Below are 24,761 nucleotides of genomic sequence, written 5' to 3' on the forward strand. Positions count from 1 at the left end.
TTACCCACTGCTCCCAGAGACAGCCCCTTCCTTGGGGAACGAGGTGCTTTCTGTCTTCCCTGGCCCCAGTGTGCATGTGTGTCTGCTGAACAGAGCTGATCTCACCAGAAATGCCTAATTGGTGCCTTCAGGCAATCATGTCTCTCTTCCTGTCTGAGTTTATCTTGAAAGGCTCGATTGAGTTACCTCCTATCCAATAATAGGATCTAAGTTCCTTGTAGTAACATAAGAAGGAGATGATGTCACTGCAGCTAGACTTCTCTGATAACTTAGTAATGACTGGGGCCAACACCTCTGCTCCTTTCTCAGGCAAAACTCCCAGATACACTGAGTCAGTACCTGGCTTCTGAGCTCCCGGGGAACTTGTGGTGCAAGGCATTGAGGGCACAGCGAGGGAGGATGGCTCCAGCCTGCTCAGAGCCACTCCACGCCAGCCTGGCTCCCTCCTCGCGGCTCCCCCAGAAGCCAGCTCCATGCGTGGGGCTCATCCTGCCAGGCACAGTGCCCAGTAGGGCCTGGACATGCAGAGGCATGAGGCTCTGGGTCCCAGATAACCTAGGTGGGGAGCAAGGGCTCCTTCCATCAGCCGGTACCAAACGGGTAGGAGAAAGGCAGCCAGGGACTGCACTGCAAGCCTGGAAGGTGGCAAACCGGGTTTGGTCTGCTCTGCCCCTCGTGTCCTTGTGGTCGTACGGTGCTGCAGATACAGCGGGAGAAGGACACGTTGCTGAATGTGGAGAGCGTTGCCTTGCAGGCCTGCTCCAACATGTGGGCTCCCTGCCCCTGCCACAGGAAAGCTCACAGCCCTCAAACAAGACTTGCAAGAGTTCCCAGCTCCCTTTCCAGACCAAAAAGTCTTGTGAAAGCCATCACAGGCAATGAATGAAGGTTCAGGAGGCAAACACGTCCGCAGTCCGTTGGCTGGGGAACAGGACCAGGTGGAGAAGTCTGCAGGGCTCTGTTTGAACTGCAATGAGTCTTCACTCCTGACTTAATGGGACACGTCCCTCTGGGAAGCCCTCCATGAGGGATGCTCAGGAAATGAAATCAGAGCAATACCTAGACTCCACACAATGTGCCTCTGGTACAGACAAGAGGGCTTTGTTATCTCCAGTTGCAGACACCTCCAAAACCCCTCAGGTCAGAAACCGTGCGGGAAGGCCTGCCAAAATCCCTGTGCAACTACAGAAACTGCTGACAGGCGGGCAGCTGCCATGTTGACTCCCTGAGCTGCCCTCTCCCCGGGAACCTGGCATTGCCCCCTGTGCCTGGAGAGAAAAAAAGTGCAGAACATGGTGCAGAAAGCAGCCAGAGACTAAGAAGAGTGGCTCAAGGCCCACAGGTCCTGCATTTTTTTGGGGGGAAACATGGTGTTTGTCAAGCACAGGAGGTAGGAGCAGCTGCTGGGGGCAGAAGGAGCAGGACCCACTGCTCTCTGGGGTGAGGGGCTCTGAATGGGTCCCTGCACCCTGAGATCCCCTGGGCCAAGCAAGCTTATTCCTTGTGCTGAGTAAGCACTCAAAGGATCCTCCATGACCCTCCAATGCATCCAACGTTGTTTTAGAAGTGAAATAACCCTCAGCTGTATAGCTCTTGGACTACACTGGGAAAAAGCACTGGCCTTTGCTGACAACCTTGAGCCTTGATGGTCGTGCATACAGTGCACAGCTTCTCACTGAACACGTGTGACCCACGGCTGGCCAGATGATGCCCTGGAAATGAATGTACAACAGCTCTCATCTCACCAAGGCTGAGGCCCTCCTGGGCTTGCCCCCTCTGTAAGTTACCAGGCTGTTTTAGAGGCATAGCAGACATGGCTCTGTGGGAGAGTCCCCTAGACCCTCTCCAGTTGAGGGGCCCCTACAAGGGCCAGGCAGAAGTTTTCCAGCCACATGACAGCTGCAGGGCACTGGAAAGCTCTTCTGCTCTGCTTGGAAGCTGGGCCTGCTCTGGAGGTGTAACAGAGTCATGAAAAAAGGGTTTAGCCTTGTTGGGATTTGGACCTAGCTGACCCGTGCCCCTGCTCTGCCATGGACCCAATGTGACCATGGCAAGTTATTTAGCTTTTCTTTGCCTTCTCCTGCCTCTGTACAAAGGGAACAGAAGCTTTGCCCTGCCTCACAAGGGGCTGTGGAGGGGTTGCTTTTCTTCAAGAGCAGTTAGCACTACAGATGACTGTTAGGAGACATTGCTTGGACTGTCTACAGCCTGGGCTAGAAGGGCCCTCCCAGACTACTACGCTGAGCTCCCACTGCCAAAGATACCACGTCTGATAGAGCCTGTCACACACAGAGTGAGCTCCAGCTGCTCCTAAAATGTTGTTTATGCTCATCACAGCACATGGCTAAAAATTAAGTTGGTGTTTATTCTACCAGCACACCTAGCGGTTCTTAAGCCTTACTTTAAAAGGTGGGACAGGTCTGTACAGCAACTTGTCACCTCTGACCCTCACTGACCATGCCCCCATCTACCTTGCTGTCAGACAAAATCCTTGAATTCCACCAGGTTATGAAATAGGCAGAGCATTAAAGATGACAGCAGACTACGGGCTATTGCCGTGCCTTACAGAGGACTATACGCTGCATAGGTGGGTGCCAGTTTAAATATTTTGTTCATTTCTTATTTGCCTTGCTGTCTCCAGTTTACCTGAAGCTTCTTTGTGGTTCATCAGGAGTGCTTACACATTCAATGTATGGAACATCTGCGGCCCATCTTCCTCTTGCACTGACACATCTACTGTGTGTAACATCTGGGACACATCTTCCCTGCTGTGTGGCTGTATCTACCGTATGGAACATCTGGGACCCATTGTCCATCTTCTCTATTGAGTCGTCACTGGGGAAATGCAGCATGCCCTGGATACTTATGTGTATAAGTGAGTGAGTTAAGGTTCATGAGTCTCCATAATAAAGGTCAATGGAAAACACATTGGAACTTACTATATGAGTCATATGCAAGAGCGTGTGTGTGCAGATTGTGGATGTGAGCTGTGATTATTATTTTTTGTGTGTGTGCACAATGTTCTAGACACTGGGAGGGCAGTTGAGGTAGCATTCACCTTTTTCTGAAAGCTGTTACAGTCCGAGATAGGAACTGACAGGGCATATGAGAGGGATATAAAGACAGAATTAATTTTCTGTGTGTGTCAGAGTCTCTTCTGAGGGATATTTGCTTGTTGAAAGGTGGGTACTGCTGTCATTGCTCTGTGAGCAGAGAAAGGCAGGAGCAATATGGACGAGGAAGGGACCACCACTTTTAGCCTGGTGTAACTGATCTCTTGCATATTTATCCAGATGGATCTCCTGGTTGCCACACTAGATTGCTAGCAGTCATGCATATAGAAATGTTTGGACATGACTACCATTGATAGACATAGCAAGATATAACCTCTGCCAAGCCACGAGAGAAGTACAGCTCAAGCCACCCAAGCTGTAGTGTGACCTCTTCACTTGGGAGCACAGCGGGTGAATCCCCGGGGTGCTGGCACATGACAGGGGTGTCACTCATCGCTGCCCCCTTCCAAGAGACGCCAACCGCGAACTCAATGAGTGGGAAAATTAGAAAGTGAAGTCTCAAGAGAAGATCTGACTCAGAGGATTGCGAGGAAAATTAAAAGATGACCACGATGGCCCAACTCAAGGTCAGTGGGAGCTGAATAGCTTGCTCTCAATATATTTCTGGAAAGAATCTCAACTGCTGTAAAGAGATGAAACTGCTGCTTTTTACACACTACATACACAGGTACCCAACAAGCTCATGGGGAGAGTTTCTACATCTGCTGATGCTATTCTTGGGACCAGGTAGCAATTTATGCAGACACCTTATTTTTCTGTATCATTTGCCAGTTCTATCACACAATAAAAAACACAGGAGTTACTGACGTTTGAAAAAATTTTAGCTGTTAGCCTGATCAACACTTTACATTCTTTTCTTCCTGGGAGGTGAGTGCAGGGACACTTCACATGGACACTCATAAACACAAGGAATTTGGACATTTCCTTTACAAGAACTTCACAACATCTCATTGCTCAAAAACAGGGCTTAAAGGAAAAGGGACAAGTGGAGGTGGGGATTTATTGCGTTACCGCTAAAGAGGGGTGTTCCTTGAGGATGATAGGTTCAACAGCTCGTGTGTGGTCTCTAAATCTTCCTCTCAAAAAAAGTTACTCAGGTCATTGTAGCAGGATAACCACCTTGCGTTTCACACTCTTTTTACTTCTAAGCAGAAAAGGCTCTAATCTGACCAGCTGAGCTCTTCTCACTAACAGGAGGAAAGAAGTGTCAGAAGCCTTTCTAATTTCTGTGTCAGAAGCCTTTCTAATTTCTGATTTGCTTCCAAAACTATGGTTACAAATTCAAATCCCTCCAGCTCTGGAGTGCAGAAAATTTCCCCTCTGGTTAATGGGTAAGCTGCTCCTTGCATTCATATTGCTGGGCAAGATGATATGCTCTGACAGCTTTCTCTGGGGGCTCCACAAAGGTGTTCTGGGTCGTGTACACAGGGTCATGGGGGATGAGAGATGCTCAGCTCTGGTTTGGTACCCATGCTCTGATTGTGTGTTACCTTGGGAATTTGTTTTAGCCAGATGAAAGTGTGTGTGCAGGGGTGGGGAGAGGAGCTTTTTTTTTTCTTTTTTTTTTTTTTCTTTCCAGGAGTAGGAAAAACACATCTCACCCAATGTTATTCATGTAAAAGCCGAAACCAGTTATAGGGTCTCTCTGTAGCCAATAGAGAAAACTTGATTCCTCCACAGAGTGATTCACCCACCAGACAGGGCTCTGAGATAACAGGGATGATTCACCCTCTGGAGATGCTGATCATTTTCCACTGATGACTAGCTGAGATGACTAATATCAAGATGGCTAAAGTGAGACGAGACAAATCCACCTGATGAGCCTGAGGGAGATGTGGGCACAGCAGAGGCTTACCTGAAGGGAAAGATGGTTGCATAGCAAAGCTATAGAGGATGACTCAGAAGAATTTGATTTCTTTCCTGGCAGCGCTCAGGATCTCCCACCATGAGGGAAGGATCCAGCACTCTAGTCATAGCACCAGCATGAAGACATCAACCTCCTGCTCCCAGTTACCTGGCTTCCCAGCTACAGGCCTGACCCGGGCTGCTCTATTGGAATGCCAAATTCCAGCACGGCTGATCACACTGCTGTTCTTTGGTGGCTAGAAAAGGGAGGCAGTGAAGCTGCTTGTTGGGTCCTACCAAGAGCACAGTGATCAAGCCGAAGTTTTGGTCCTTATAAAAGAAGGTGATGCACTTTCTGCCAAGTGGATTTGCCAATGGCTTTTTAAAATTTAGTATTGCTCATTTCTGCAGTAAAAATGCTAGCACTCATGAAAGGTTCTGGGGGACACTCCAAGAACAACTTGTCTTGGGGAGACAAGCTGAACAGCAGAGAAAACTGCTGGAATAAGAAATAAGGTCCAGACAAGCACTGTTCGTAGTCTGGGATACTCCTGAACCCAGGCCAGGGATTTGGATCAGGCCAGTGTAAGCAGAGGAACTACTCCAAAATCTGAATCCTGAGCTGGATTTCTATTTTAACACAGCTTTTTGTCCTCAAACCTGATATAATATTGCCAAGCTATCGATGGCAGTCCTGGTGACACTCATAGTTCTGCAGTGGCAGCTGAGACAGATCATGCAGTGGGTGAAGGGGAGAAAAGAGAGAGTGAGCAGCAGGTTAGATGACAGCCTGAGGTACATGGAACCAGAAAAATCTTGTCTGCTCAAAGTCCATGCTAAAAAACAGCGACTCATCTGAAGTTAGCTTATCTTTCCTGAGCCAAATTATGAGATGTGTTTATAAAGGAGGAGAATCCCCGTCTCCTCCATGGACATCAACCCACCTGAAACCAAACAAAGGACACAGACCTGTAACACTTCCTTGCTATCTAGGTGCTGGCTCAGCTACACAAGATGCGGGGGCCACCTTGCCTTTTTCAGGTGAACTGTGCACACTGCGCTGGGAAGAAGGTTCATGGCATGTAGAGCCTTCATAAGCCAGTGAGAATACTAACAGTAGCCAAATTTCAGCAAGGACTCAGCACACCATAGCACATCAGTGCATGAGAATAACTTGTGGTACATCCAGATGTGTAATATGCTTGAGTGCTGTGTTCACTTGGAGGTGGTAGATATCTGCTCTTTGGCTTCTTCTTACATTCATTATTCAATATATGAAAATATATTAATTTATTCATTATAGAAATACCATTAAACAGTTAAAATGCCAAAATGGACACTGGATTTCTGAAAAAAAAAAAGTCTGGGGACAGAACCTCCACTGACTTAGCTGTGTTCCTCTCCAAAACCAGGTGCTGAGAAGAGGTACCTCAGGGCCAAGAGGGATTTCAGAGATGGGGCAAGACAGTTTTGACTAGCCAGTGACCTCTGTAGTGGAAGGAACTTCTTTAGTGTGCTGCCTGCACTGTGATGCTTTTTCTGAGCTCTTTTCTCTGGCACAGGCATGCTTTCTGCTGCAAAGTGGTCAACAACAGGTGAAATCCAAGGACTTGTGCTCTCAGTAGAAGCTATCATCAAGACAATACTTGTGGTTGCTTTGTTTCAGTCTGTCTTGAGATTCTCTGTTAAGAACTACCTCATTGCTCTTCCCTGACCTCTTTTCACTGTACTGCAGAAAGACCCTGTAGCCAGTAAATCATGTCACAGGACTGAGGTGGTCTTGCCACAAGATAATTTCTACGCTAACAGATAGTAAGTCACTGCTAAGTTATGTTGACTTTATAGATTTGTGCGTTTTCCATAGCTTTTATCCTCTAAACACCCAGTGGAAACAACACCTTTCTTAAACCTTATTGTATCACACATGATTTATAGAGAAGAATATTGCTGTTAACAGCGAACTGTTAAATCTCAAATAGATCAAAGATGTGAAATGAGGAATGAATTGACTGAGCTCTTCAGGCCATGCTTATTCCAAAGCCTTTTTTTTTTTTTTTTATTCCCTCTGTCATAAGAATTTATATGCTTGTGAGAATCTGATCAGGTGGGAAGAGTTTTCCTCCTTTGTCTACATCAAAGTCCACATGTTCGCAAAGTGCTATAAAGGGAGGGACGGGATGAAATGCACTTTATTGCATTTCCTTAAAAATCCAAAACATTTCTGCTAAAGATATCAGGTTGGAAAGCTAATAGGTAGTGAGGACTTAATGAGGATACTAATTTTGATACACATAATTAGTAGAATACACTGCTGTGAGTGATCCATTCCAAAAAGAGATGTCTGCATCCAGGAGGTGAGTTTCTCCCCTAAAGCATCTATTTCTCTCTCTTGACCAAAGGATGCTGCTAAGATACAAGGAGCTGAGCTCAGCTGGAGCCCCCCACACTGCCGATATTCCCCTGGGAGTTAGGTGACTTCACATGTGTTAGTGTCTCTGTGCCAGCTATGTCCAGGTTGCCTGGGGTCTCTGTGAGGTGATTTGCAGCCCCAAGTCTCTGTGGGAGGAGAAAGAAGCTCCCACAGGCCAGAAGATAAATGAGCGGGTGCCTTTTTTAGCAGGGAGGAATGTGACTGGATGCGTTATGCCTATGCTGCTCTGTCACTGCATCAGCAAACCTGCCACGGTCCTAGGGATGCCCAAAGTCAACACCCCTCAGCTGAACCAGGCACACACTAAGCACCTTCCCTAAGTGCTGATCTGCCAGAAGCTCCAGAAAAGAGCCAGCTATTCTCATCACTTTCCATGAGTATTTGAAAAAGAAAAATCAAGAGTTTATCTTGATCTCTTAATCCACCAGGTTTCTTTTCTCTTTGCTTTCTCTACCTCTGCAAGCCTGGTAATTATAATTTACAGCACCTGCTCACTTTGAAATACCTTGGACTCCTTTTGCCTGGCAGAGGAACAGACACAGTGCCCATCTGCTTTAGGTAAGTGCTCACAAACCACAAAGTCGTTAATTAGACTGACACACGACTCTTCCAGAATACACATGGTATGTTGTTACTGCACCTATAAACCACCGGTAACCAGATACCCTGCCAGGGGATCACAATTGGATCAGAGCATGACGTAAGGTCTTGGCACCCCTTGCAGGGCTCAGAGCATTGCCATCAGGTGTGCGTGTTCTTTCTAATCCTCCCCACTGGGCTTCCCAACATGCTTCCCAGATAAAGCAAGCCTCCTTAACACTCAGTAGGAGGCTCGGTCTCCAAAACTTTGTATTGTCTTATTTTGAAATCCAAATTCCTCTTTGTATTCATCCAGTCATCCCCGCCAAGGTCTCCTTCCTGACAGCTCAGGCTCCAGGCGGTGATGCCTCCACATCCTGTAGCTGACAGGGAGCAGGGCAGGCCTGATTCAGGCCCCACAGGCATGGCTGCAGCTTCAGAGGGCCTGTGGGGAGGGGTGTTTGTGAGGACAGGTGTGTCTGATGGGGATGGGAGTACTTGGGTGGGTTTGACACTTGCTTCCTCAGACTGGCTGGTATCCATGTGGCAGAATGAATCACGAACACCTCTGGTCAGGCAATGCTGAGCCTCCTTCTGGAGGAGGAGTGGCCCAGACCACGAGCAGCCCCTGATGAATGGTGATACACAGTAAGTAAAGCCGGAACAAAGCTCTTGGTTAGCACAGGAACTGATGGGAAATGGGTGCCTTAGACCTACAAATGCTGTTATCACAGAGTTGTGTTCAATGGCCTGAAACCTCACCTGATTTACTGGCCTTTGCCAGTTTGTGTTTGTGGGTGGAAGCCCTGTTAGTCTATTTGAAATATTACTTGCCCAAACTCAAGCCTGCAACTTCCTTGGGTTAGAAAACGTATGGGGGGAAGAAACAGGACATCCCCTTAGAGTACATCCAACAAGGGAACCTCCTGACCCTCTGATCTAAGGGGTGATGACCCTCCCATTTCACCTAAGCTTGCCCAAATCTAAAGTCATTTTTTGGCATACAGTCTGACCTGTGAAGGACTGGAATTTAAATAACTTAGGCTTTCTGAGAGCCAGGGTGTTGCATGTAGGCTAGTAAAAATGAGTGCTGTTCTTCCTGGCCCTCCCATTGTTGGCTCCTGCATTCCAATGTGTGTTTTCTGGGTGACACCACATCTGCCATGGAAAGCTCAAGTTGGCAGCTTTGAGAGGGTTCCTTGTGTGAGATTCTCAGCCACGTCAGAAGGGTGTTAAGTCAGAAGGCACACGGCCACTTGGGCCCCAAGATGGCTTTGCATCAGAACCAGCCTCTCCCTGTCCCATGGTGGCTAAAATGGCTCTCTGTCTCGCTTGTTCAGCTACCTCATCCCTTGAATTTCCTTGTAAGTCCTACTGATAGAGCTAATCTCAAAACAATTGTTCTCAGCTTCCACTTAGTTTGTCTGCTTCTGCTGTAAGCCTGAGAAAAGACTTTTCATATTCAGAAGTCTGTCCGTCTTTCTTTTCCTATGTCAGCTTGTCCATTAGAGATACATATTTTCCCTTCAAATCCTGCCTGAATTCCAGAATGGCGAACATGGACATCAAATGCAAATATCTGAAAGAGCAAGAAAATAACCAGCACACAATCCCTTTCTGTCTAGTATAGCTGTCTGCTCCACCTCGCTCCTGTTGGCTCCCATTTTCACCTCCCTTTTCTGCTGCCCTGTTTAGAATGTGTTGCCAACTTGCAAGACAGATAGTTAATATTCCGTGAAGTGCCATGCTAGTCCGGTAACTCATGAACTGTCATGATGTGGCATAAAGCCACTTCCCCTTCTGAATGGAAAAAAATAGTCTCTGGGCAACACGAATACACTGGGTCTCAGATAACCTGACCAGTAATGCTCGGAAACCATGCTGTGGTGACCTATGGGTGTTCCAGGCTGGCTATTTTTTTGGCAATGAATACACAAGAGTCTCATAAACTTGTGGAAAATGACTCAGATATTAGAAAAAGAAGAAAAAAATCTCTCTAACACAGACCTGTACTGGAGGTTCTTGGCCTGAGGCTAGTTACTGTATTTGGAGAAATCATGACAGCACCACTGATATTCAAGCAGAGCATCTTAGCTCTATCTTAAGACACGTTGATTGTGCACACTGAGACACTCTTGCTTTTCAAATTGAATATAATTTATCTTAATGGAGCATTTCTCTGTTTTAATGGAGTGAGAAGGAAAAGGTGGTAACAGAAGAGCCTCTCTAAGAGTTAGCTAGAAGGAGAACTGAAGGCCTTTGAAATCACTGGCTTTGTCCTTCAGGGAGCAGCACAGGATGGAGACCCAGCAGGTCATGTTTTCACCTCTGTGAGACACAGTGGTGAAACTTCGGAAGCAAAGGTTGGGCACATCAAGCTGTGGGCTCTGGTGTCACTGGTTGTCATCCACTCTTCACAGGCATTGGAGAGACAAGCTGAGGGGTGAAGGGGCCATTCTGGGGCAGCCCCACTGCCATGACAACTTCCATATCGTGCTTAGCTTGAAAGAGAAATCACCCGGAAAACTATCTAATCTCCAAAACACTTGAGTGGGTGTTCTTGACTGTGACACCAGTGGTGATGTCAATACATTTTAATAACAGCCACAGTCATATGTCCACCTAGTTGCAGCAACAAATGTTCTGAATCTCTCCTGGCAGGAAGAACATTCAGATCCTGAACAGTCAACACTCCTGTTGCAAATTAGTGTTTAAATCAGTATGTACAGAAATGTCTTACTCAATGCTGGGTCCACACAAACTGTGTCCAGTCTTGAACCACCTGGTATAAGAATAATGAGGAGGAACCAGACAGGTCCATTGGAGGGCTGGCAACTGAGTCAGGGTCCCAGAGCACTTGCTTCACAAAGAAAGGTGGAAGGAGCTGGGTTAGTTTCACCTAGCAAAGAGGAGGCTATGAGGAGATCTGCTGATGACCTACAACTAAAGATGATGGAGCCAAGCTCTTCTAGCTAGTTCCAAGTGAGAAAACAGAGTAATGGCCACAAATTGCACTCATGGAGCTTTACACTGGAATTGAGGAAAAGCTTCTTCCCTAGGAGGTGCAGCCTCAGCCCTGGTCACTGGTGAGGGATAAATTTTGATGGGTAATTCAGCTGGGAGTGGGTCGATATTCTATGGTTCTATGATTCTAGTATTTATGATTACCCTCCTCCAAGCAGGAGGCTGGATTTGAGGCCTCCCAAAACTCCTTCCAGACAAATTTGTATGACAAAAGGACACAGTAAGAATAGGGCTGAAGTTAAGGATTAGGGTTGAGGTTAATTTTTCAGTGGTTCAGTGTGAAAACCTAATTCAGAAAGCTCTTACAGCTTTGGCAGTGTTATTTACTCCAGCTGGGCAATTACCAAACAGACCTGCCCTAAATTCAGTGCCACTACCAGGATCAGATTGCAATTATGTTTATACCCAGGAGAACTGCATGCATTTCAGTGATGTGGGATTTTTAGTGAATACATTAGCACAAACCTGCTGTAGATATAGTTACTTTAAATGAAAAGCATCACCACAGCTTCAGCTTCTTCCCATGGCTGAATCACTAAAAGTGTTTTAGAGCATTTTCTACTCGGGCATAAATACCCTTTGTCTGGGTAAAACGGTACAACTCACATGTTGACAGACCTAAGTCTCCTCTGTGCTACCCATCAGGTCCCTTCCCACTGTGGTCCACAGCGGCGAGGAGGAGCCCCTTCTGGGTGGATATTTTCCAGCGTTCCTTGAAATGTGCATTGGCTCTGGTGGCCTTTTCGTCGCTGCATACACATGGGGAGCTGTAATTTCAACATCCTTTACCAAAACAGTGTTCCTTCCATGAAAACTGCCCTTCCCTCCCTTCTATGCTAAGTGACAGTAATCTTTGCTTTAATTGGAAAAGAAAAGGAAGAAGGGACAGAACATCCCTGACAAAGGAACTAATGACTCAAATGCTGGGAAGTCTGGGCCCCCAAGGGACTGTGCAGCTTGCAGCATCGATTCTTAATGACTTACAGAGATTGGAGGTTTGGAAGATCTCTCAGTGCCTCTGCAGGGATGCGACTCAGCTGATTGTTCTGCAACATCCTATAATTAGAAAAAAGAAAACTTTGTTAAAAAAAAAAACCAGCCTGACACAAAATGGAAGAGGTTGCTGCTTGTTTCTGAAGCTGCGAAGCTGCCCTGGACCCTTGGTCACCCTGGGCTCTTAGGCAAGCTAGCAGGCTGCAGGCAGGCAAGCCACAGTCCAGGCTGCCCCTGGATCCCAGGGATCCCGGGGTGAATCTGGTGCCGCTGGGGGATCCACTGGGTGGATGTGAGGTAAAGGGACCCCTCCAGAACACGCGGTGCTGGTGAAGGGATGTAAGTGCACTTCCAGGTGGGCTTCAGAAACTGTGCACTCTTTGATTGCTGGAACAACACCGAAGAAGGATCTGTGCTTTCTGTTAGTCCAAAGTAATACCAGTGCCTTCAGCTGAGCTGTCACATATTTATACTTGTGTAAGTCATCCTTCTCCCAGTGTCAGTGGTGATTACCTCTGCGGAGTCTATGGAAACTAGCCTGTGGGTAGGTTTCTTATTCAACTTTTGAGGCAGCTGCAACACAATGGTTGAGGAGCCACTTCATAACAGTTTGCTAAGGGGCTTTGCAGCATTTGCACAACTTGCAGCAGGAACTGGGGCTGTAGTGGAAAATAAAACAAGCCAGGGACTTCAGAGAGTAATCTCTGAAGAGATCTGTTGGGCTGAACAAGGAGGACCCAGGAGGGGCCTCAGGAATGGTAGTGAGCATAGGACATGGAGAAAGGCCATGGATGCTGGAATGACTGCACAGCTTATAGAGGAGCAGGAGAGACTTGATGACAGCCCTCCTGCCCCAGAGGCAGGCGTCCGAGTGGCTCTAGCTGCAGGTGAGGTCAGAATCAGATCCTGGGGTATTTCTAATTTGGTCAGCCATTGTCCTCCTGGAGCACCATGCATGAATTTACTGGTTTTGTCATCATTGTATCTCTGTAAAGGGCTAGGTTTTTGACTCTGGACCAGCCTCCATCCTGAACCTACATGCTCCAACCAGAGCTGCAACATCATGGGCACATGCTCCTCTGGATAAGAGAGAGAGACACATCCCAGCATGGTAGCTGGGCAAAGTAGCAAGGGGAAAGTGCCTAAAGAAAGGAATGTTTTACATAGCTGAGGTTTCTATTTCCAAAACCTTCAAGGAATGGTTGAAGATGACATGAAAACAGAATTAGTGCTTAGGGGCCTGTCGTAATTACTACCAGTGTCAAAGGGACAGAGCATGGCCTTAATAGTGAAGGGCAGCCCAAAGAGTTTTGTTGCAAGCAAGGAATTTTCTCATTTTTGAGAGTGGTAGCTTTACTGCAGAAGATTAAGACATCTGTCATGAAAGGAAAGTTGGAAAAAGACAGTTATAGAGTCAATCTTTTAAAAAGGGAAGCTGTAGAGAGCTACAGGCCACACAGCTCCTCTTCCATTTCTGGAGGAAAATGGGGACTTAATATCAAGTTATTAGTATGCACACAGGAGATAAAACAGGGAAACAAGCAAAAGTCAGTACTGGCTAATCAAAAATTTGTTGTGACAAAACATTCTAGGGTATAGGAAAGGAGAAGAAGGTATAGAGCTCATTTACCATGATGTTAGCTTAATTTTATTAAGACATTAAATGCTGGCATGCAGTGCCATTTTTATGAGCAGAGGGGACAAGTTCAATGCAGTACAAAAAAGCAGCAGAGAGGCCACACTCCAAATGAGGTTGCCTCTCAAATGAAAGACACATTTAAGGGCTTGCAGGATCTATCCTGGAGCTGGCATTGAAGTGTTATTGCGAAGGACCCAAAAAACAGCTGGGAGGGGATAGATCATCAGCCCTGGTTCTCCTTCCACACTTGTGACAGGGGTCTGTAAGCCCTGTGATGGATGCCACGGGTGCTCTGTGCAGCCCAGTGGGATGGGGATGCTCATCCAAGCTGACAGCTCTCACTCAAGGGCCAACACAACTTCTTGGGCTTCTGATCCTGCATACAGGTTTGTTTGCACAGTTGAGTTGTGCTGGGGGGATAGGACACTGAATCCTGAAGTCCAGTAATGAAGGAGAACATTTCAGATCTGTTAAACATCAAAATAATGCACAGCTAAAGACTTTTGATACAGAGTGGGGTTTTAGGAGTCTCAGTTGGTGGGAGTTTTTGTGGGGCACACATTGGATCTTTATGAAATCTGAGCTCAGTGTTTAGAGATGATCAACAGAAATGTATGCTATCTAAACTAAAGCAAAACCAATTGTCATACTATTGCTGTTTCCTTTATGCCTCACCTCTGTTACAAGGCCCTTCTCCAACCAGAAACACAGACTGAGAAGCTCTCCAGACAGATATTAGCATGGGCTGGTTCCCATACCACACCATTTTGGTGCAGACAAGCAATGTTCAAGCAAGTGCATCATAGACCTCTGAAACCACTGGACTGCTGGACAGTGCTTGTTTCCACAACCGCAAGGCAGCTACGGAAGTTTTTGGATGCCTGGGCTGGAGCAAGCAGCAGTGCCTCACAGGGCGCATCATTACCTCCAATAACTCATCATCAAAACTTGGTTCAGAGAGGCCAAAAACAGAAAATAGCTCCAGACAGGATTAGACAAGTTCCTCGGGGACAGGGCCACCCTGGTTTAGTTCTTCATTCAGCCTCAAGCTCAGGAAAGCCTTAATTCTGCTTACTGGGAACTCAGCTTTGAGCAGGAAAAGCCATGCTGCATCTACCTCTAACTTCACTGGATGGCCCAGGATGGCCTTCCTTACAGTCTGGCTTTAAGGACAACCCCTGTCAGGGCTGGGGTCACTGCAGTCAACCTTCCTATTGCCATATTAAGTAATTTTTGGATTCTTTTTTTTCTTCTTCTTCTACTACTTCTTCTTTCTTTTTATAAAAGGCCCTTTCAACATAGCCAGAAAGAGGCTGGGCTGGCTCTCAGGTACAGCAGAGGGACAACAGCAAAGGAGGAGACCCCCAAGGAAGCTTTTTGTTGTTGTCCCTCTGCTGTACCTGGGAGCCAGCCCAGCCTCTTTCTTGCACATCTACAGTCCTGTCGCTGCCCATGGCTGGAGACAACACCAGTTTGGCTGAGGGGAGCCTGCTGTGAACGTGGGACCTGTGAACAACTCCCCACTGCTGTGGCCTCCTGAGGCCCAGGCACTGGGGTGTGCAGCGTGACCAACCAACAAACCCAGTGTGCAGCTCAGACAGACACATTTAGAGACATTGCCATGAGGGCCGAGCTGTGGCAGGGCCGGGGGAGATGTGTCCTCCTGTACATGGGTGCAGAGGGGGGCACAGGCACTTCTACAAAAGAAGGATGGCGAAAGGGTTCAGAGGACACCAGAGCATACAGCGAGATGACACAGGGTTCCTCTCTGGCTAAACTTCCAATTTTGGGTTACTGGTCCTGCAAATCATGGAGGAGGAAAATGCTGTGGCTTGCTGAGGAGAGCACCCACAGCAGAAGTCCTGGGCTCCAGGTGAGCTCCAAGGATGGCTGATACATTCTGCAGTAAAGGATCACTGCATGATGTGTGTGAACAATGCTGAGAAGAGAGAAGAGCTCTGCAAACCGGTCAGCTCCTGACTTCATGTCCCTAAAAGCTTCAGGCGTGCCAGGGTGTGTGCATGGCAGATGGTGCTGGGGACCCACTGGGGACGCACTGTTGCCTGAGGTTGGCTTTGTTCAGGTGACCGTAGTGGAGCTTTCAGACACTGGCAGCCACAGACATGCAACCTGCCATCCACAGCAGGTCAGTCGGCATGGGGTCAACTTAAATCACAACGCTCCAGGGTGTCATGTTTTATTTTCAGAAGTAGAAGGTTTATGTGTTGGCAGAGACCACACCTGAACAACCAGAAAAAAATCCTAGGATCAGATCTCATCACACCAGGATCCTTGCACAAGACAGTCTCAGCAGACTTACAGCCCCCAGAGGTACAGGCCTGTGCATGATGAAATGTCCCCATCTTGGGAGGCTGAAGTGACTCAACCAGCACAAAGGGCTGTTATTGCTTGAGGCAACTGTGCCTGGAGCCCGTATTAAAGACATTCCAACCTCTGCACGTTCCTCTTCCCTCCCCATGGGAGCGTCTCTCTCGGATGTGCCACACCATTCCCTTTGTCTCAAAGACATTTCTGTTCTGCACGGACTCAGGGTTGTCAAAGAGGCAGGGCCCGTCTGGGGATTCCTGACGTGTGCCGGGCCACCTGCAGACCTGCCATCCTGGGAGCAACGTGGCCTTTTTGGTGGTGTTTTTGACGTGTGTTCACCAGCCAGGTTAGTTAGTGCCTGTCCTATACCACCTGAGAGGCCGCGATGGCATCTCAGGGTGGGATGTGGCCAGTGCGAGTAGCCACTGGGTGGCTCATGCAGAGCAAAGCCACTCTTGTCGGACCTACACCTTCGAATCCTAGAATCATAGAATATCCCGAGTTGGAAGGGACCCACAAGGATCATCGAGTCCAACTCCTGGCACCACACAGGTCTACCCAAAAATTCAGACCAAGTGACTAAGTGCACAGTCCAAATGCTTCTTAAACTCCAACAGGCTTGGTGCCGTGACTATGCCCCTGGGGAGCCTGTTCCAGTGTGCGACAACCCTCTCAGTGAAGAACCTCTTCCTGATGTCCAGCCTGAACCTCCCCTGCCTCAGCTTGACACCATTCCCTCGGGTCCTATCACTGGTGACTAAAGAGAATAGATCGGCGCCTGCCCCTCCACTCCCCCTCGTGAGGAAGCTGTAGGCAGCAATGAGGTCTCCCCTCAGCCTCCTCTTTTCCAACCTGAATAGGCCAAGTGACCTCAGCTGCTCCTTGTACGTCTTCCCCTCTAGGCCCTTCACCATCTTTGTAGCCCTCCTCTGGACACTGTCCAACAGTTTCATGTCTTTTTTGTACTGTAGTGCCCAGAACTGCACACCTTGATGGAGACGAGCCATGGGCAGCACCAGGGCGGCGCGTGGCGGGGAGCGGCTGCGGGCAGGCGCTAGACAGCGTTCACACCAGTGTCTGTGCGGACATGCTGTGGGCAGTGCTGGGTTTGCACACTCACACAGGCTGGTTGAAGCTTGTCGAGGAATGGAGCACGGGGTGGGCCATCCCCAGCTGCCTGCTGGGCTGCCAGGTCTGCAGCCAAGAGGATGCATCCAGGCATTCTGCCCTCTGCATTTTGGGATGAGGCAGGCTGAGGTTGTGGTTGTACTTGGAGTCTTTCCCTGCCGAGTTTGGTGTGGGATCCCTTCTTGGCTAGTAAGTACTGCTGTTGCTGCAGCATGTTCAGCCAGGAAAATAAGAGGCCTGGCAATCCTGGCAGAGCATTTGATGAGGGATGCGTTTACGAAAGTGGGATCCGGTGTGAAGCCATGGCAGCACAAGATGGGGCCACACATCAGGTTAGGATGGAGCTCCAGCCAAGGCACATGGAGATGAGGGGCATCCAGGTGGCTCACGAGGAGTTCTAGAAGGACAGGGCAGTTTTCATTTTTCCAGAACTTCCGATTAAGCAACATATTCGGCTGCCCTGGAAAGCTCCAAGGTTGGGAGAGCACAGACTAAGGAGCTAGTTTTGGACAGAAAGACCTTGGCAAAGGACACAAACAGCCAGTGGAGCTGATTTCTACTGATGCTGACACTGAAGCATGGATCCTGGAGCACTGGCCTTCATGGGGAAGGTGGGGGTTGGCAGTGCTGCTGAGCAGAGCCCCTGGGAGAGGCGCACTTACAAAAGTCTCTTTGCAAAGCGATTCATTCAGTAGAGAAGACCGCAGAGCACCAGCTACCACTGCTGAGCACCCATCACTGTCAGTCTGCACTCAGCTGAGGGGAGCCAAGGAGGCCACATCTCACCTTGCCTTTGGTTCGGGCCCAGAGATCAGCACGTGAAGATCTTGACACGTTGCACTGTGTCACGGTGTTTTGTTGGTAGCGAAGTGCCTGGCTCTTTACTTGCTGTCTTCCAAGTCTCCACACACCTGCTTGCCTGGCTGTACCCCTGTATGGTTTCTGCACAGGCCTATCTTTATGGCCACTTTCCAGGTGGTTTCTGTGCAGTGAAGCAGCCGGAGGAGTCAAAGCCAAGAATCTGGTCCTGCTTCCAGTAGCTCTGGGATTCACTCTGAGGGCAGGGAGAGGACCATCTGCACAGGCAGGTTTGTGGAGGAATTCCCAGGGTGTTTCCCATCCTTTTTTAAACATAAATTAAGTCTCTGGAAAGACCGGGAAAGCACCAGGCCCCTTACCAGCTCAAGATGCATGCAAGAGTTTACTTGTGGGCATGCACATGACTGCAATGATCTCTAAGGCCCCAGCCCATTAACATTAATTACCATCCCCAGCTCCCAGCTTGTCTCCTTGAGGGACACCCCTGTCACCACAGGCCAGAGCTCTGAGTGTGGTGTGAGTCAGCTCCTGAACACCTGCAGGCTTCAGCTGGGCATGGCTTGGGCAGTCATTCCCACCTGCAGCCATGCCTGTTACCTGTCACACCTCAGCCAACCTGTGTCAGAGCATGCACATCCATGGAGGCAATCTGTCCTGAATATCCCTGGTGCCATCGGCTCTGAAGCCTGCTAGTCCTGTCATTCAGGTATGGGGAATATGTATTTCCTTCCTTGTTGCAGCATCTGCTTGTCCTAAAAGGATTACATCTATCCTCATTCACCTTTCCTTGAGGGTAAGTAACCTCAGCTGACTTTTTTTTTTTCTCCTTTAGTTCATCACCAGACCCCTGATCCTTCTCACTGTATTTTAATAAAAGTGATTAATTTTTCTCCTTCTTTACTGGACTTCAGGACCCAGTGTCCTATCCCCCCAGAACAACTCAACTGTGCAAACAAACCTGTATGCAGGATCAGGAGCCCAAGAAGTTGTGGTGGTCCTTGTGCAAGAGCTGTCAGCTCGGATGAGCATCCCCATCCCACTGGGCTGCACAAAGCACCCGTGGCATTCATCACAGGGCTTACAGACCCTTGTCACAAGTGTGGAAGGAGAACCAGGGCTGATGATCATGGACCTGGCAGGACAGAGCTTGTGCAGGAGATGCTGGAGGAGGGCATGGGCAGAGGGTGCCACATCAAACACCTCCAGCCCTGCTCTGCGCCATGGGGGAGCAGTGCTGTGTGAACACCCTGCAGGTCTCAGTGCTTGACATTCCCACCATGCCTGCTGATCGTGACCCTCCTGAGCCTTCTGCCCTATCTGCTCTCCCACTGCCCTGTGTCAGCAGGACAGTGTGGCCTGGCCAAGGCCAACCCAGCACAAAGAGGAGCAGGAGGATCAGTTCTGGTGTGCTACTCCTCCACCCCACCTTGCCACCCCCAGCTCAGTGTGCCTCTGACACCTGGTGAACAGCCTGACAGAGGACTCGGCCTCCCCAAGTCCACTTCTCTCTTCATTTTCCATAGAACCAGGATGGTTAGGTACAAATTCAATGCCTTGGCTGTATCAAAAGTGAAGAGACAAGGACGTTCTTCCCTTGTTCCTCTCTTTTAATACTTCACATCCTGGCATTTCTCTGATCTTTCCTGCCTCATGGGCTTTTCAGATTCCCTCCCCAGATACCTCCTTCAAGATGTGTGGTTTGTTGTTGGAGATTAAAGTGCAGAGAAAAGCACATGACTGCAGGAGTGGTTATACTCGTCGTAAGGGAGCAAGGATCTGATCTGGACGGGGAGCAGCGTGACGAGCAGCTCGTGCCACCACAAAATGCTGTGCTCTGCACAGGGCATGGATGCAGCTGGGGCCAGACTTATGCTCACCAGCTACTTTACATGACCAGTTCAGAGCACACTTCAGTATCCTCTGGGCTGCTGTGCGAGGCACACCAACTTACAGATCTCTGACACCTGGTTACCCCCCAATATCTGTGCCGTGTCTGTGATGACAGTATCTTATAAATCACTGCAGTTCCCAATTAGCCCCAGATTTCTCCTAGAGCCTGCTGGATTGAAGCTGCTCTCATTTTCAAAGTACTGAGTCAGAGGGAGATCTCAGGGAAGCCATCTCACCAGGGGGACCCTGCTCTCAGGAAACATTGGGCTTGGATGGGAGCTGAGAAGCACAGCAAGGGAAGACAGGATTGAGAAATGGCTTGGGAAGAGGGAGCAAGGCTTTCTGCTCACTCCCAGGGCATGGGATCAGGGTGAGACAGCACCACAGTCTCTCTCCAGGCTCTGCTCTCTATTCCCTCCAACAGCCAGACACCTTTTCCTATAGGAGGCTTTGGTAATTTTTTTTCCACTACCAAATGAGTTTGTGGTGCTGCTGTTGTAGGCACCCTACACACAAACTCCTGTCCCAAGGAGATCAGAGCAGGTGGCCTTCACCTGCCCTCTTCAGCACACCGTGCCTTTCCTCCCTCTTAGCTCAGCAGAGGAAATCAGTGAGAGTCCTCAACCTTGCCAAGAGCCCTCCTAATGTGAATAAGCTGGATGCTTCTAAGGCCTGTCCTGGCAAACTTTCTAGTCCTGTTCCAGCAGATTGCCCAGGTCCAGTCTATCTTCTCCACGTCCCTCACTGCTGGCCTCACTGTCGTGGTGACAGGGATATGAATGGAGGTGGGTGCTGTTCCTAGAGGAACAGGGACTGCAGAGCACTCACAGCTAGGTCCACCAGTGACCTCAGTCCCGTGGAGCCCTCAATATTGTTATAGACAGCAATAAGAGCAAGGGCACATGGCAGCCCAACATATACCCCTGTAAGCCTGGAAACCCAGGATGACATTAGAGGCTTTGTAAAGTCAAAAGCCCCCAGTGAAATGAGGGCTGGCAGTGCCCTGCTTTTCAGAAGCAGGAACTTCTCTAAATGAGAGCCCATGGCAGTGGTGTAAATTTAGGGCAGCCCTGCAGCCAGAGGGTTGGTATGACAGCCTGGTGGTCACCCTGTGCACTGTGCACAGCATGGCTGAGAGCAAGGTGGCTTGTCCTGAGGCACGAGGTCTCCAGCTTCAGCTCTGCCTCTGTCTCCAGTGCTTCAGGCCTCTCCTTGCAATAGGGCCTGCCCCTCCTGGTGTCCGTGAGCCCATCTCAGGCAGCAGCGGGCAGAGGCAGCACGCTCCTCTTGTTACTGCAACCTGCAGGGAGCCCTGCTGGCTCCGGATGGGAGGCATCACTCTTATATTCTGCATCAATAGCTAGTTACCTGGGCCTGACACAAATAGAAATTGATCAAAAGCGGCTTTAAAAGCTCCCGAGTTCCTGGAGTAGAAAGTTCCTCTTGTTGAAATTGGGTGGGAGAGCTGCGGTTTTTCCTCAGTTCCTTTGATTTGTTGCCTAATGCAGGGGATGGATAAATCTCTAAGCCCTGAGATTTAGGGCAGGATTCATACTTTACATCTTCAGAAGACGTAGTAAACAGCCCTATACTCTCTAATCCTGGGAGCAGGTTTGTACCTGCTCGCTCTGTATAAACTGGACCGGCTACAACAATTTCACATTGCGGCTGAGTTCAAAACATCCCCTTGGGGATGAAATGTTTATTGCAGGAGATTTTTTAAGATGGTGCCTGAAAGGGAGGAAGAGGGACTCCCAGCTGAATACCCTGCACAGACCCTGTGGGACAGTCTCATGAATGCAAAAAGCTCCAGGAGCAGTGAAACACCCCTGGCCCGTAGGACAACACCCTGGGGAGGAACTTGCTGGTAGCCTTTGTCACTCAGAGCTTCCCAACGGTGTGAGAAGCCCCAGCCCTTCCCCATGGGATGGACAGAAGTGGGTGGCCTCTCTGAGGCCTTCATTTACTGGGGCTGGCAGTTCTCAGACATGGCCTCGATGGCTGCAGTGCTCCTGGACTCAGCTGCACAGGTCCCCCTCTGGGCAGGCTGAGCTTGGGTTGCCCGACTATCCCACTCTTCTGGGGGCAGGTCACTTTGGAGCCACCACATCTGAGGGATGCCACATCAGGGGATTTGGTGAGTTTTATCCAAAATGTGAACCTCTGCAGATTGTCCCATGCCATGTTTTCACATGGCGTGGAGGGCTGTGCTCTGGAGGTGGCCTGCTCAAAGCAGAAGCGAGGAAGCAGTGCAGGGCGTGCGTGGTGGTCCCTGGGGGGGATGCAGCTCCTCATTCACCAAGGGGCATGTTAGCCAGTGTGGGTTTAACAACTGGCACCACAGCACCTTGTGCCTTTGCATCCTGCTCCGGAGGGCTGCAAGTCCCATCGCAAGGCCAGTGACTGGCACAAGGGTGCTAGGGCAGTGGAGGCTGTGCACAGGGCGGTGAGTTACTTACAGAATCTTCAGGCTGTAGAGGCCAGAGAAAGCTTCCCCTGGGATACTGGAGATCTGGTTTCCAGACAGGCGTCTGCAGTGAAAAGAAGAGCCAGTAATGTGTCAACATCCTTGTAATGGCAGTCCCTTTTCTGCAGGCTTAGCAATTCACACGTCTTGCCTCTTGGGGAGGATGCTGTGACACCTGCAAACCGAGCTGCAGTTTTGTGCTCGGGCAACCCTTGCATATGACCCCTTCTTACAGTTTGGGGAACAGGCAAAGAAAATAATAGATTATTACTGCTGCCAGACCTGAATCCAGTGTTTTCAGCATCCAGCGACTGCTCCTGCCTGAAGTAATTCCCTGCATACCCACAGAGGACCTCGCTCCACAGAAATTACAGCACAGGCTGTGAGGGACCTCAGCTTGGGGCACTGACCGACCCTCAGACCCTGCTCTACACCAGGTGCCTGGCACTGAGAGTGGAGCATGGGGAGAGCTGTTTTCTGGTCATGCATGGGTCCTGGGATGATTATCCCTAAATCATGGACCCTCATCTGTGCCTTTTGTCCACAGATGGTCTGCTCCTGCATCCTGCAGGCCCCCTTTTGCCCTGCCCATCAAAGTCTGATGCCACCTGATTTGCTTCCACTCCCTCATTCCCAGCCCTGTGACCTGTGTAGCAGCTGAGGCCCAGCTCCTTCAACACAGAAGAGTTTGATATCACTGCTGTGGGGGGAGACTGGGAAGGGTACTGGTGATGGGGAATACCAGGTGGATGTCAAAATAGAGCCAGATCATCTGAGCAGGGCTTCCAAAACCAGGACAGAAAAAGTAAAAGTGGTTCTTGGCTGAGATGTGTCTGGAGAAAACCATAGGAGGGAAGACATGGATAGGGACAATTGGCTTGGGGAAGAGGGAGATGTGAAGGTACAGGAGAGGAAGACAAAGTGCAGAGCAGCATCACAAAGGAGAGCAGGACCACCAGAGTCAGAGCACAAAGAGCAGGACACAGCATACACAACTGGCTGGAAGAATTTCTCCAAGGAAACCTGTGGGATTCACTGATGTACAGCGTCATCTGATCAGAGCACTCAAATTTTCGCAAGGTCAGGAGCAGGCTGGGGCATTAACAAGGATCTGGATTTTTCAATGCTATCGAAAAATTGTTAGCATCCCTTTCTCTGAAGGTGACTGTGGCCCTGAGAGACCATGGTGAGACCCTGTGGTTGTGCCAGGAGCAGAGTCCAGGACTCTTGAGCCTAGGGTTGACCTGAGGGGGGTCTTTGTCTCCTCCTTCCATTTCTTCTGTGAGGACAAACATGTACCAAGTCCCAAGGCCCATCAGACAAAACCCATGAAAACTGGTTCAGCAACCTGATTCTTTATCCCAAATTACTACTGCATTTGTGCTTTACTTTCTTGTTCCCAGGTGGTCAGACAGATGTCAAGGTTGGACTTCCCCACAGTCACAGGGCAGGAAACTTGCTGTTTCCAGCAATTCAGATTGGAATATTGCATCTCCCAAGGGAGCCAGTGAACATCATTTGTGACCAGGCACATCTTCAGTCTCTCTGAAACTCCAAAGCAGATTCAAGAAGCTGGGCACAGATGCTGGGAAGCATGTTGTACTCATTTAGCATTGGCAAAGCATGCTTCTTTTTAGATGTTTTGGCTGCGAAGAAGACAGGTGTTGAGAATGAGCAGCATAATCCAGGCTGGAAACAGAGCACGTTATAGTGAAGACTCTGCAGAGGTCATGGAGAGGATCTGAATTTTTTGAGGAGTCACACTCACTGATGGCAGAGCAGGCTTGTGTGAGTGCCCAAGCTCTCTCCCTCCCTGTCTCTCCCCTCGGGAATCTAGAGAAAATTACTCCCGTAATTAGGCCTCCGACAGCATAAACAGCACAGGGTCGTCTCTTTAATGTGTGTGAGCAGGTTGTAACCTGCCTATTTGCAGTATGCAAGCTGCCTGGCAGGCTGGGCTATTTGTCACTTGGGGGCTGTGATTTGGCGTAATTGCTCCTTTTGATTGCTGATTTCCACATGGGAGGGAGTGTTGTCCAGGAGACTGGAGTGCTCGCCTGGAGGGGAGGTGTTCCTGCACGGCATCCTCGGCCCGCTCCCAGCTTCTGTCCTGCCAGGCTGCACCAGCTCCTCTGCGGGGGGCTGCCTGTCCTCCCCTCCTTGAGCTCCTGTCTGCCCCCATGCCTCTGCTGCAGGACTCCACACGTGTTCATGGTTGCATGTGCTTCTCGACTTGTTTCCTGGCTGCTGTGAGCCTTTATGTTCAGGCTCCTGGGTTTGTTCAAGTGGCTGCAGGACCCACTCTTGCTTGTCAGGAGCCAAAATGGACCTGGGACCTCCAGGGCTAACAGAATGGGAGTGTGGAGCTTGAATGGAGCCCTACCTGTGGCTCCTGACCTTGGAATAGGGCTTGCTGGTGGGACACACGTTGGGCCAGTTTGTGGCATCTCAGCACCACAAGCAAAACAGAACATGAGGGAACAACAGGCCTGCAGGTTTCACTGGGCACTGTCCATGGGTGAATCTAGAGGCACCGAGCATCTC

The 24,761-nt window shown here is 49.3% G+C and overlaps 1 protein-coding gene across 1 annotated transcript in view; it reads right to left on the reverse strand.

Moving 5' to 3' along the window:
* LGR6 (leucine rich repeat containing G protein-coupled receptor 6) overlaps nt 1-24,761 on the reverse strand; it is a 136,116-nt gene that overhangs the window by 51,493 nt on the left and 59,862 nt on the right. The window contains exons 3-4 of the mRNA XM_035561359.1: nt 22,210-22,281; nt 11,938-12,009 (exon numbers count right to left, since the gene is read on the reverse strand). Of these exons, the coding sequence (XP_035417252.1) occupies nt 11,938-12,009; nt 22,210-22,281 (144 nt within the window). The remainder of the gene's footprint in view (nt 1-11,937; nt 12,010-22,209; nt 22,282-24,761) is intronic.

This window comes from Cygnus atratus, chromosome 24 (assembly GCF_013377495.2).
Source record: "Cygnus atratus isolate AKBS03 ecotype Queensland, Australia chromosome 24, CAtr_DNAZoo_HiC_assembly, whole genome shotgun sequence".
NCBI classification, from domain to species: Eukaryota; Metazoa; Chordata; class Aves; order Anseriformes; family Anatidae; genus Cygnus; species Cygnus atratus.